Source organism: Zootoca vivipara, chromosome 7 (assembly GCF_965207765.1).
Source record: "Zootoca vivipara chromosome 7, rZooViv2.hap1.1, whole genome shotgun sequence".
In the NCBI taxonomy this organism is placed as follows: domain Eukaryota; kingdom Metazoa; phylum Chordata; class Lepidosauria; order Squamata; family Lacertidae; genus Zootoca; species Zootoca vivipara.
The window spans coordinates 77911981-77924357 of NC_142590.1; the positions used below are offsets into that span (position 1 = coordinate 77911981).

Consider the following 12377-nt stretch of genomic DNA (forward strand, 5'->3'; position numbering starts at 1 on the left):
GAGCTTTTTATTTTAAAGGGATTTAAATTCCACAAGGAGTTAGAAACAAAGGTCTCTTTTCAGTTTTCAAGAGCTCTGCAGCATGTAGCCCATGGATAACATTGCCTGAGTGTTGCAATCCTTGCATTAAGGTTTGATGGAAATAACTGTTGCGTTGGTGCTGCAGGGGTCAGCAAACTTTTTCAGCAGGAGGCCGGTCCACTATCCCTCAGACCTTGTGGGGGGATGAACGAATTCTTATGCCCCACAAATATCCCAGAGATCCATATATATATATATATATATATATATATATATATATATATATATGTATGTATGTATGTATGTAGAGGGTGCTTTTTGTTCCAAAGAACCTTTCCCTCTACCGCTTACCCGATCGTCCTCAAATTTGCCCACAACATCGGGACCCCATGTGAGAGTGTCTTTATCCACTTACATTGTCCATACACACACCTAGGACAGGTAGAAACCTAGATTTGTATACCCAAAAATTGCCCCCTCCAGTGGACATCCTACGAACAACATCCAACATACTGCCAAAATCCCGCCCACTCCCCATCCACCCCACCAATCAAAATCCAACGTACACCCAATCCCGCCCACTCCCCACCCACCCCACCCACCAAACAAAATCAAACATACACCCGAACTCCCACCCACTCCCCACCCACCCCAACTAAAAAAATAAACATACACCCCAAATCCCTCCCACTGGCAAAATAACGGCCACTCTCCATCCACCACACCACACAGCTCACCCTGGAGAACAGACCTCTGCCAGGGACCAGGCCACCCCAACAGTAGCCCCTCCCCAAGGACCCCCTCCCGCCACAGAGGTACCTACCCCAGAGATCCCCCCACTCCCCAGAGATCCCCCCATAGGTCTCAGTCTTCACCATCCTACCCAATCCACAATCCATGCTCTCCGCTCATATGTCGCACGATCCACGATCGCCACCCCAACACAAAACAGCCCACTCCATAGCCACAATCGTCCCCCCCATCCGTCCACCCCCCAACTCGCGACTGGCAGGGAACAACCACCAGGCTGCGATCTGCAGATATCTCCCCACCAACAAGCCCCGTAGGCACAAGGCTGCTACACAATCCGCCCCCCCCCCATCTCAGTCCCACCAGGGAGAAACCACCAGGCCCCTACAAGGAGAAGGCCTCCCGGAGTATCCACAAACCCTCTACAAACTGCACCCCCCATCCGCCCCCACTCACGCGTTTCCCCACCACGACGGAACAACCACCAGCCCCGATACCCATCCTCCGCGGATATCTCCCCACCGGAACAAAACAGACTTCAAAACGTTAACTAACTTCTTCCTTTCGTCCTAACTTCACAATCAATGCCACAGCAACGCGTGGCAGGGCCAGCTAGTTTTAAATAAAAGGACACATTCTACTCATGTAAAAACATGCTGATTCCCGGACTTAGAAAGCGATTGGGCCGGATCCAGCCCCCAGGCCTTAGTTTGCCTACCCATGGTGCAGAGGGTCCTGACGCTCACCTCTTTACTTTGGTGTTGCAGTTGCAGTTGCTTCTCTCGGCCACCTTGCAATTTTCAAGCACCTACTTGTAGCCACTCCCTGCTTTGAGTCTACGGTGATATGGCAAACTGCTCTCCTCTTTTTCACCTCCCGCCAGAAGGTGGGTGGGTGTGTTAATAATGCACAAGCATTCATGGACATCTCTGTATGAAGCATTCTGAATGAAATAGACAATATTTACAGTTATAGAGGCCTAGGATATTGTCAAATCCTGTGGTCTGGAAATAGTTGGAGTCTCATGATCAGATGGACTTAATAAAAAGGGTGTCTGGCCAACAAAATAAAATAAAATAAAATAAAGGCTCTAACATCATTGCTGGGTCCAGGAGCATTGCCACCTGAACTGCCAGAGAAATATAATCATTTTATAAAACCCAAACTATAAGGCATTCCATCTTGTTGGAGTTCATTTACAATTAGTGCTCCCTTTTCTACAGGAGGCCATGACTACCAAACCACTACAGGGTCCCTGTTTGTATGCCTCCCCATACGGCTGATTAGTATGGCAGGCACAAGAGGCAGAGTCTTTTCGGTGATGTCCCCATACCTAAGGAACTCCCTTTCCTGAGAGGTACAATTAGCTCACTCACCGATTTCATCTCGGAGTAAGTTTTTATATCAGCCTGCTTTTAATTAAAGAGTGTAGGTGGACATTTTGGTCCCTGTGTGTTGTTTGCAGTGGTTGTAGGTTAGGGTTTTAGATCTTACAGTGAGGATGGTTGGCTTGAAATGAAATAGATTAATGTTCTTTCTGGGGGGTTTTAATCGTGAATCTTGGTAATTGTGTTTAAATGTTTTCACTTAAAATGATTTATGTTTATCATATTTGGAAAGGTATTTAGGCTTTTGAAGACTATGCTTAAGCCTCCTTCATAAATAGAAGTGGCATTTGTGTGGTCCTCCCCACTCCCCTCCATTTCACCCTCCATTTCACCCTCACGACAACCCTGTGAGGTAGGTTAGATTGAGAGACTGACTTGCCCCAGGGTCAACCATCCAGTTTCATGGCCCAGTGGGGATTTGAACACTGAATCTCCCAGATTCTGATAGATGCAAACGACTGAGTCTGCTCACCTTCTACATAATCTGTTCAGTGGCTTAATGCAAAGGAACGGAGGAGATGGAAGTGAGCACCGCCGTGCGCCGTGGGAGGAGCAATTTCCAAACAGAACAACCCATTTTAGCATCAATATACTTTGTACAATACCTAATCATTTTATGAGGATTTGGTATAGCGACTCTAGCAAGACAAAGACATGCCTGTCCCCCTAAGGTTCATGTAGACCAGGGATGACTGTTCATCCTCATGTGTAGCTGTAATCAGGCTTCTTATTCATGAAAGAAACGGGAAGCTATTCAGTTGAGATTTTCTGGAAAGGTGGGGGGGTAGTGATCTGTCACCTCCTTCCCCCCATTCACAAGCTGCACTTTGCTGCCATGTCTGTTTTTTTCCCTCCCTGAGCTATTCAAGCACATGAGATTATTGGTGTCCTGTGACTCATGCTTAAAGCACATTAAGTATTTAACATTGGAAATCTTGTGTTGTTGAGGTTCTTCCTCTCAAGTCGTCTTCTTTTTTCTTTTGCTATGTGGGGTTTACTCGAAATGCCACCTATTTCTTGGAATGACGGGGCTGTTTCCAGTGGGAGTAAGTGATGAACCTGCGTCTGGGCTGCTTTAGGCTGGAAGTGGGGGCTCGTAGCGTTTCAGTGCTCCTCCGTACGGAAATCAAAATGAAAAATCCATCTGCCAGGGGGGTGGAACTAGGCTAGGTTTCCCCTGGCATCCAGTTTTCAACGTGATATATATTCCTCTATGAAGGAGCACTCAATCATGTGAGGAACCCCCCCCCCCGAAGACTTGGGAGTGGTACTACCCAGGCAAAAAGTTGCCACTTCAGCAAGCCCTAAACTCTATTTTTGTTCCCTGCATGTCCATTCAGTTACATCAGTGTCTGCTTATCTCAGATCTCTTTTAACAGCACAATTCTGTGATGTTTGACGGCTGCAACTTTTACAGTAGGGCTGAAGAAGTATTCTGACAGGGAGGGATATCGGACAGCGAACAAGTGTCTACACTCTGCACTAAAACATTTGAACCAAAGTAACCCAAATCCGGTTGTCATATTTAGTATTATTATTATTTTTGCTCTAGTGTAAGTTTTGTCCTTAATATTCTGCACAACGGGAGTGGGGATTCTCAGACCGGGGAGCCAAATGTGTACACACACACACACACGCAGAATGCTCTTCTCAATCTGGCTCTCAGCAACACTGTCTCTTCCCAGGCCACAATCCTCACCATTTTCTTTCTAGGCTGGAATGCGTTCTTTAACCCCGATAATGTGTCTTGCTTCTCTGGGTGGAGGTTAAGTGTGTGCAGGTGTGTGTCCACTGTACAGAGGTAATATTTGCACCTGTTGCTACACATACTTCTGTCTCTCGCCATACCCGCTACTACAATGTGCCGCCTCTCTCCCGGGTCCTAGCCTGGCACCAAAACCACTAGGCCACCACAGTCTTAACCTTGTCTTCTGGGCAATTCACAGACATAAAAATGATAAAATGCAGTTAAAATGGGTAGACTTATGTGGTGCCCTCTAGATGTTGTTGGGAGAAAAAGAGAGTCTTCGCCAGGTTCCAGGACAACCCTAAAGAAGGTACCAGGCAAGAATCTCTGGGGAGGGAATTCCACAGCCAGGTTGGTGCCTGCACCAAGATGGCATTCTCTGTAGCGGCCACCTGCCTCACTTCACCTGGTGGGAGCACCTGGAGCAGGGCTTTCTCCATACTTGAATCAAGAAGGTGTTTTTTATCACAGTAAAAGTGTATCTAGAAGAAGCAATGAATCATCCTGCACGCTCTGTATAAATGTCGGTCATGCTCATTCTTGGAAGGAAGTGAGTTGATGCCAATCTGTCTCTTGAGATCTCTCGGAAAACACATTCATTCCACAGCCTCCTCCCCTTTCATTAATGTCAGAGTATGTGCACAGGCTTTCTTTCAGTCTCACTGCATTGGGGGGGGGTGTTTCCAGGTCCCCAAGGGTGCCGAAGTTGGCCATTTGTGACTAGAACTTTGCTTAATGAGCTCAGTGTCTCATAAGAACACAAGAACAGAAAACTCAACGTACGGTTTTGGTTCCCCTGCCTGTCACAAAGGGTGTAGCTAGATGTCCTTCTCAAGAGGAACAGCAGTAGTTTCACCTCTCAAAGCATCTGTACCGACAGTACCAAGATGAAGTATTTTATTGCAGAAGTTGATGCGGAAGTAGACTATTGTGGTTGGGGAGAAAGACAGGTGTGGCTCCATAGACATTCGTATGGCTGGGGAATTGGAAATTCCATGCTCTGGTTTTTGTTTCATTTTGCAGTATTTATAGGCTACCTTGGTTTTAAAAAAAGTTCGGGAGCCAAAACGTACGAGTGCCAAGGCGTTTGGCTTTCAAGGTACAACTGTAGAATGCTGTGGGATCCCAGAGTATAAATGTTGAGGAGTCGAAGGAGAAATCCCATCTTCTTGAGTTAGCCATCCCCAGGACCCAACATGATCAGCCTCTCTAAAAACGTACTATAGCTGATGACATAAAAAGCCACAGAGAGGTCCAGGAGAATCAACGGTGTTGTACTGCCCATGTCTCTCTTCCAACGGAGTTCATCTAGACCAGGCATCCCCAAACTTCGGCCCTCCAGATATTTTGGACTACAATTCCCATCATCCCTGACCACTGGTCCTCTTAGCTAGGGATCATGGGAGTTGTAGGTCAAAAGATCTGGAGGGCCGCAGTTTGGGGATGCCTGATCTAGACAAAGGAGTTTTTCTTCCCAAAATAGATCTAGAAACAGATCTATAAACCTAGAAGTCTAGAAGTTGACTGGCTACTCTGCATTCAGAAAGGGAATGTTAGCCTCCATTGGACATCTGTTCACATCTTCTGGGCCCAAGGAAAGTTTCTTCAGAAGCAATTCCACCGTAGTCTCTTTAGTTCAGCAATAGTTCTAACACTGGAGGACTTATTTTACCATGTGCTGGGATATGTTATAAAAAGTCAGAATACACTCAGAATGCAAGAGGGTTTACGAGGCCACTTGCAAGTTTAGTAGTTGGCAGAACTGTGTATATTTTGCCAGTGGTGTGTGTGTGTGTTCCTGGAAAAAAAAATAAGGAAAAAACACAATTTCGCTAGGATCTGGCACTAACTCTCTATTATGTCTAAATTGAGTACAGAAAACAAAGTGAACTTGCATGGTGTTCATGTAAGTCTTATGTTTATTTAGTTAACAAAATAAATATAAAAAATGGCTTCACTCCAAGCCTAGTCAAAAATGATACATTTGGCCCAGCATCTTGTTTAATTTTCTTGGATGACCATTTAAGCTGAGCTTTACTGTTCATTTTGCATATGCAAGGAAGATCCATCTCCTGGAATTTCTTAGGTTTTCTTATGCCAGCTTGTTTTTTCATACTGCTTCAAGTTAAAACCCAGCAATTTGCATTTCAGTTTCTGAATCTATAACTGGTCTTCCGCATTTTTCTAATGCTGTGTGTTTCCTGTACCGAGTCCTTGTCATTTTTTTTAATGGTTGATTTATTTAATATTTTTAATCCACACTTCATTGCTACACAGTGCAATCCAATTTCAGACAAGTTTGGTTTTATAATAAGGCAACACAAAAATCTTTTTAAGTTTGTTGCTTCTAAAGTGTACTGCTGACTTGGTGCACAGAACACACAGCATATAAAGGATTCTTTTGACATCTATGGTTCCACCCCTTGGCGCTGATGACTCAAGAAAACTTGGGTTCTTATCTTAACCAGACACGTGCAGCCCTTAGCTATTAATACGTATTTACGAAATGGTGGCATGTAGGATACCAAAGGACAAATGTGTTCTGGCAGAGATATCCCTGCCTGGCTACTTATTTTGCAATTAATGCAAGACCCACTATTGGCAGTTTTGGTCTGGAAGTGAAATTGTGCTTTCTCCTGTATGTCACACAAATGAAATCTGGCAAATAACATGGTCTCTATCCTAAAATCCTTACTGTGCAAAATCATTTTTCGGTGACGTCGTATATGTATATTGCTCAGCCTCTAATGTAAGATTGAACATGGCAAGGATTCTCCTTGGGTGATTCAATCTAAAAACTGGAAGCAATGTTTTTAATGGTTTCTTTGCAGACTCCACAAAACAGAATCAAGCGCTGTGATAAGCCATCAGCTTTCAGTGTTTGGTTTTTTTCCTGAACCAACCAAAAGAAAGCAATGATGATGATGATGATGATGTACAGTGAACTAACTGTGAGACCGCCATGTAGATTTGCAGCACAACTAAATTTCTTAATTTATTTCCTTCTAGGACATAAGGCATGAAGCCAGTGACTTTCCATGTAAAGTGGCCAAACTTCCCAGAAACAAAAATCGCAACAGATACAGAGATGTCAGCCCATGTAAGTACTGTATCCCTCTCAATTCGTTCAAGGAGTCTTTACAAAAGGGTGGAGTAGTGCAGATGCAATGCCAAACAATTAAAGGTAAAACTGTATTGTTTCCAATGTACGTGCAACTTTAAAAAAACAACAAACAACACCCTGCTGTTGCCTTAAATAACAGTTCCAAAATAGTTTGTTCTGTGCTATTTTGAAAATATACCAAAATATTACCATTGGTCCTCCAGCATTGTAATTGGGCACAGACATGCAAAGCAGAGAAATTCGCAACTGGGGCAAGCAAAGATGGAGTCCAGTTTATCCAAAGCTGTAGAGAACTTGCAGTATGTCCACCTTGCTGCTCTTCTCCCCCCCCCTTTCAAATGCCCAGCTTTCTCTACATGCCGGTGATAAACTTTGCTAGGGTTCAACCTTGGAAGGGCGTTTTCCAATATCAGACTTTCGTCCTGGAATTTCTGGAGTAGTGGTAATAAAGAGAAGTGCCTGTGAGCTTGTGAAGGTTGCATTTTCTTTTCCCTGTTGAGTAAGCTCAGCCTGTTTCCATGCACTAGGCAAAGGCTTCCAGAATGGATTGGTGGGTTAGGGTTCCGAGGCAAGCAATGAGCACAGACACGTGGCTTTTTAGAAGTTAAGTGAAGAACTGCCGTTGCTCAGTCTCTCTCATTTTTAATGGCTAGTTTAAAAGCTGAGTGATTTCCTGTTTAATCATGTAAAAACTCTTTGCCGGAGCCAAGCAAATGCCTTCTCATACAGCATTCTGTTTTGCAGAGTAACTAACCAGTGCCTGCAGGATGCCCACAAGCACTGGAAGCAGACCACCTCATGAGGATATTTTTTTAAAAAAAAGTCATGTGCATTCAGTCACAGATCTCCTATCTACATTAATGTTGAAGATACGGTATCGCCATGTACTGGAAAATCACTACCATCACTTAATAGACTAAAAAATCAGCTGAGTCTTCCAGGAAAACTCAATAGAAGCTATAATGTTACACATAATTTTGCTTACTGATCAGTTTTAGGGGTTCTTTTTGTGGTAACCACCATTGATTTTTGTTTGTTTTAGATGAAACGGCTTCCAGTCAGTTTGGTTTTCCTGTAAAATGTAGGGATTCTTCTATATCTGGGTAAGCTAAATAGAGCAAACTTCAGATCTTTTGAAACGAAGTGCAGTTACTGTCAAAGTGGTTTGACTATTGATAATAGCTGGGTGAAACATTAATTGAATAAAAGATACGCAACAGTGCAGGTGAAGGATTGTGTTTTGGAATTATTGAGATTCCGATCTCTTCTGAAAATATGTGACAACTAAAAAAACAAGTTTTGAAAAATAAGCATACCGCTAACAGCAGCTTAGTTTGCACATCATGTTAACCCATAGTTGTTGTTAGTAACACATCTTATTAAGCATCAGTCACACACTCTTTTCAGAAGAGTTCTTGGGAATCATATATAATGGGTGCTGTTTCATACTTCATTATTTTGAAATGAAAGATGTTAGCCCTTGCTTTGCATAAAATGAATAGCACACAGGTATTCAACAGTGATTTTCTAACTGTGCATTCTACAGTTGACCACAGTCGAATTAAGCTGCAGCAGGATGATAATGACTACATCAATGCCAGTTTGATAAAAGTGGAAGAGGCGCACAGGAGCTACATCCTCACACAGGTAAGTGCTTGAGAGAGGAGGAAGGATGGAGAACCCATTTCATAGTCTTCCTTACCTCTCGTTCGGTCTTTGAATCTTATACAGTGGTACCTCGACATACGAATGCTTCAACTTCCAAAGGTTTCGACTTACGAAGTCGACAACCCTGGAAGTCTTTTCACCGCATCTGCGCAGAAGCGGCACACGCGCTTTGCGCATGCGCAAAATTGCGCTTTGCGCATGCACAGAACGGGCGCTTCAACAACCAAAGACCTCAACTTATGAAGAGCGTCGTGGAACGGATCGCCTTCGTAAGTCGAGGCACCACTGTAAACCCATAGCTTGTGTGTGGCATGAGAAAGAATTGGTTAAAGGCATTCGTTTCCCCTGTTGTGCAACATTTCACTGCTGTAGAAATGCCCATAAGAGATGTTTGCCATAGATAGCCTTTTCCTTAATGAATTAGTCTAATCCTATTTTAAAGCCATTAAGAGTTGGTGGCCACCCCTGACACTATAGTAGGCATAGGCCAGGGGTAGGTAACCTAAGGCCCGGGGGCCTGTTGCGGCCCAATCGCCTTCTCTATCCGGCATGCAGACTGTCTGGGAATCGGCATGTTTTTACATGAGTAGAATGTGTCCTTTTATTTAAAATGCATCTCTGGGTTATTTCTGGGGCATAGGAATTTGTTCATTTATTAATTAATGTATTTATTTCGAAATACAGTCCAGCCCACCACATGGTCTGAGGGACGGTGGACCCGGCCCCCTGCTGAAAAAGCTTGCTGACTCCTGGCATAGGCAAACTCGGCCCTCCAGATGTTTTGGGACTACAACTTCCATGATCCCCAACTAACAGGACCAATGGTCAGGGATGATGGGAATTGTAGTCCCAAAACCGCTGGGGGTTCGAGTTTGCCTATGCCTGTTCTATAGTGCAGTGTTTCCCAACCTTGTGCCTCCAGATGTTTTGGGACTACAACTCCCATCATCCCTAGCTAGCAAGACCAGTGGTCAGGAATGATGGGAAATGTAGTCCGAAAACAGCTGGAGGGCACAAGGTTGGGAAACACTGCTATAGTGTAACTATGCACCGCGTGAAGAATTGCTTTCTTCACATATGAGAACTGGGGAAAGTCAGTAGAGTGACAATCTAGAAAAGAGGGCCTACCAATGTTTTGTTAATGCTGGACCCTGAAGTACTTACTGACGTGAAATATGACTTCCAAAGACCTGGGACCCCCTTTGGAAGAATGTATTTATAAGGCCTCCTTCTGTTTGTATTACACGGCTTCATTACGTGGAATAAGAATGGGGGGGGGTATATAAATTCTTATACACAAAGGATTTTCTTTTTGTCACTTGTATGCCTAGAATTATGAATTGCATATTGTGATTTAAGCATTCTGAAATCCATTCAAGTTAAACAAGGGATTGCTCCTTCAGCATCTCTTACTGCATAATATATCCATGCTTTTGTGATCTAAGTACTGTATATTCCTGCGTATAAGACTACTTTTTAACCCAGGAAAATCTTCTCAAAGGTTGGGGGTCGTCTTATACGCTGGGTCGTATTTCCTTATATGGTGAGTATATCCCAAACTTTATATTTTAACTGGAAAAGTTGGGGGTCGTCTTATATGCCCAGTCGTCTTATACGCCGGAATATACGGTAACTTTGATGCTGCCTAGTCAAGTCCTCCCTCCTCCTAACGTAACAGTGGGTTGTCTATGTAAAAGGCCGTGGAGCTGCTGTTTTGTTTTTTCTTCTTCAGTGACTCTCAAAAATAGATATCCTTAGAGAGGAGGCATGGGTAATTTCCAGCAGAGCTTTGCATCCCTCCTTGGCTCCTCCCAGATTTATGTCTTTGTTGTTATTGAACTGAAATCATTTGCTCCCCCCCCAAAGCAGAGGGCAGGAAGCTGTGCACCCAGTCCCCTTCCTGTTGATGGTCGGTTTTGTGATCAGTCGTGCCCTTTTCTCTTTCTGAAGCTGTTTCCTTTGATAGAATCTTCACTCTGCCTCCTCCCTCTCTCATTGGCCCAGGCACCTTAAATTACTCCAAGCCTTTTCCATTGATTGGTTTGGGCTCAATCCATCTTGGTTTCTCGTGTCTGTCTGTCTCAGTTTTGTACGAGGAGTCATGAGAAATGCCAGTGCTGACTCGAGATCAAGTCCCCATGGACAAGTTGAAGAGCCTTTCTTTAGCTTTAAATCTTATTAAAACAAAGGGTGGTGGCAGCCGACTAGGAACAAGTAACCTGTATTCAAAAATTATACAAATTAATAATGCAAACTCAGTGTTTGAAACTCCCATTGTTCAAGGTGCATTTTGCAACAGGGAATTTCATTAGCGCGAGCAGTTTTTGAGCTCTTGGCGCTGTAGTACTGCACCTAAGATTTCAGTTTAAAACCGCGGAGTGGAAGGAAAGGAGGTCCTTTTTCTGCCTCTCCACTTCCAGCTACTCTCTGAAGACTGGAGCAGAGACCCTCTTAAGAATATTGGGGGGGGGCAGGGGAAGGACTAGACCATGTGAAAAATGAACACAAGATTTTAGCTGTAGTTCATTCACCTATGCATTCCGTTGCACCTATGCATTCCGTTGTTGCGCCCATAACCTAGGTTTGAGGTGCCATTTAGCACCTGGCTTTCATATCTCAGTTTCTAACACTGTGCATACTCCACGAATAGTGAAGATAATTTGGCTGAACTGTCAGAATCAGTAAAGTATCAAGCCTCCAGGTGCCTGTGTTGTGCATCGAGAATGTCTTTTCAATTTACTTTGGGCCTTCCATGTGTAGGTGTCCTAAATAATGATCATATCACATAGGGTGCATTCACCCTACTCCGCAGCATGGAAAATTGAGGGCGAAGTCTCACCCATATAGAAAAACAGTCACGTGAAATGAGACCTACAAGGCTCAAGGTGTTGTACCAGTGCTGGATTTACATATAAGCTAAACAAGCTTGGGCCCCTCTCTTGCCCCCCCCCCCAAAAAAAAATTAAAGGAAAACACCTGGATGTACATTTCCAAAATATAAGATAAAAAACAGATAAAATAAAACCTACATACAGCAAAAGTGGCAGATTGGTTTAGATACTATTAGGCCAATAAATTACCGCATAGTATATATTCCACACACAAAACAGTGACAATTTGTTGTTGACAAAGAACAGCTGGACATATAAAGGGCCCCATTACCTTCAGTAGCTTAGGGCCTAAATCCGGCCCTGGGTTGTACCAAAGCGGTTATCCAACAAACACAGTACAGTGGTACCTCTACTTACGAATAACTCTACTTACGAATGTTTCTACTTATGAATGGAGCTCCGTCCGCCATCTTGGATGCAGATAGGATTAGATAGGATTTTTTTCTACTTACTAATTTTTAGATAGGGTTGCTTCGACTTACGATTTTTTTCTCCCAATGCATTCCTATGGGATTCGACTTACAATTTTTTTCGACTTACAAATGTGCCTTCGGAACGCATTAAATTCGTAAGTAGAGGTACCACTGTATTCAAGTGTGGTTTTTTTTTGTAAACGAGGTGGCGAAGTGCCACCTAAATTTAACGATTTTTTGCATAAACTGCTCCTGAGCAACCAGTCTCTCTATTGAGCCAGGGCGAATACAGTATCACAGAGTCAAGTAAACAGGCAACATCTGCTCAAAGGTACAAGTCAAGAGTCTGGGTTCAAGGATGCAAAATGCTGTGGG

General features: G+C 43.7%; 1 protein-coding gene across 2 annotated transcripts in view; it reads left to right on the plus strand.

The window, feature by feature from the left end:
- The window catches only part of PTPN1 (protein tyrosine phosphatase non-receptor type 1), an 83123-nt gene that overhangs the window by 52206 nt on the left and 18540 nt on the right, over positions 1-12377 (plus strand). For both annotated transcript variants that reach the window (XM_035122813.3, XM_035122815.3), the window contains exons 2-3: positions 6916-7006; positions 8577-8677. In XM_035122813.3, the coding sequence (XP_034978704.2) occupies positions 6916-7006; positions 8577-8677 (192 nt within the window). The remainder of the gene's footprint in view (positions 1-6915; positions 7007-8576; positions 8678-12377) is intronic.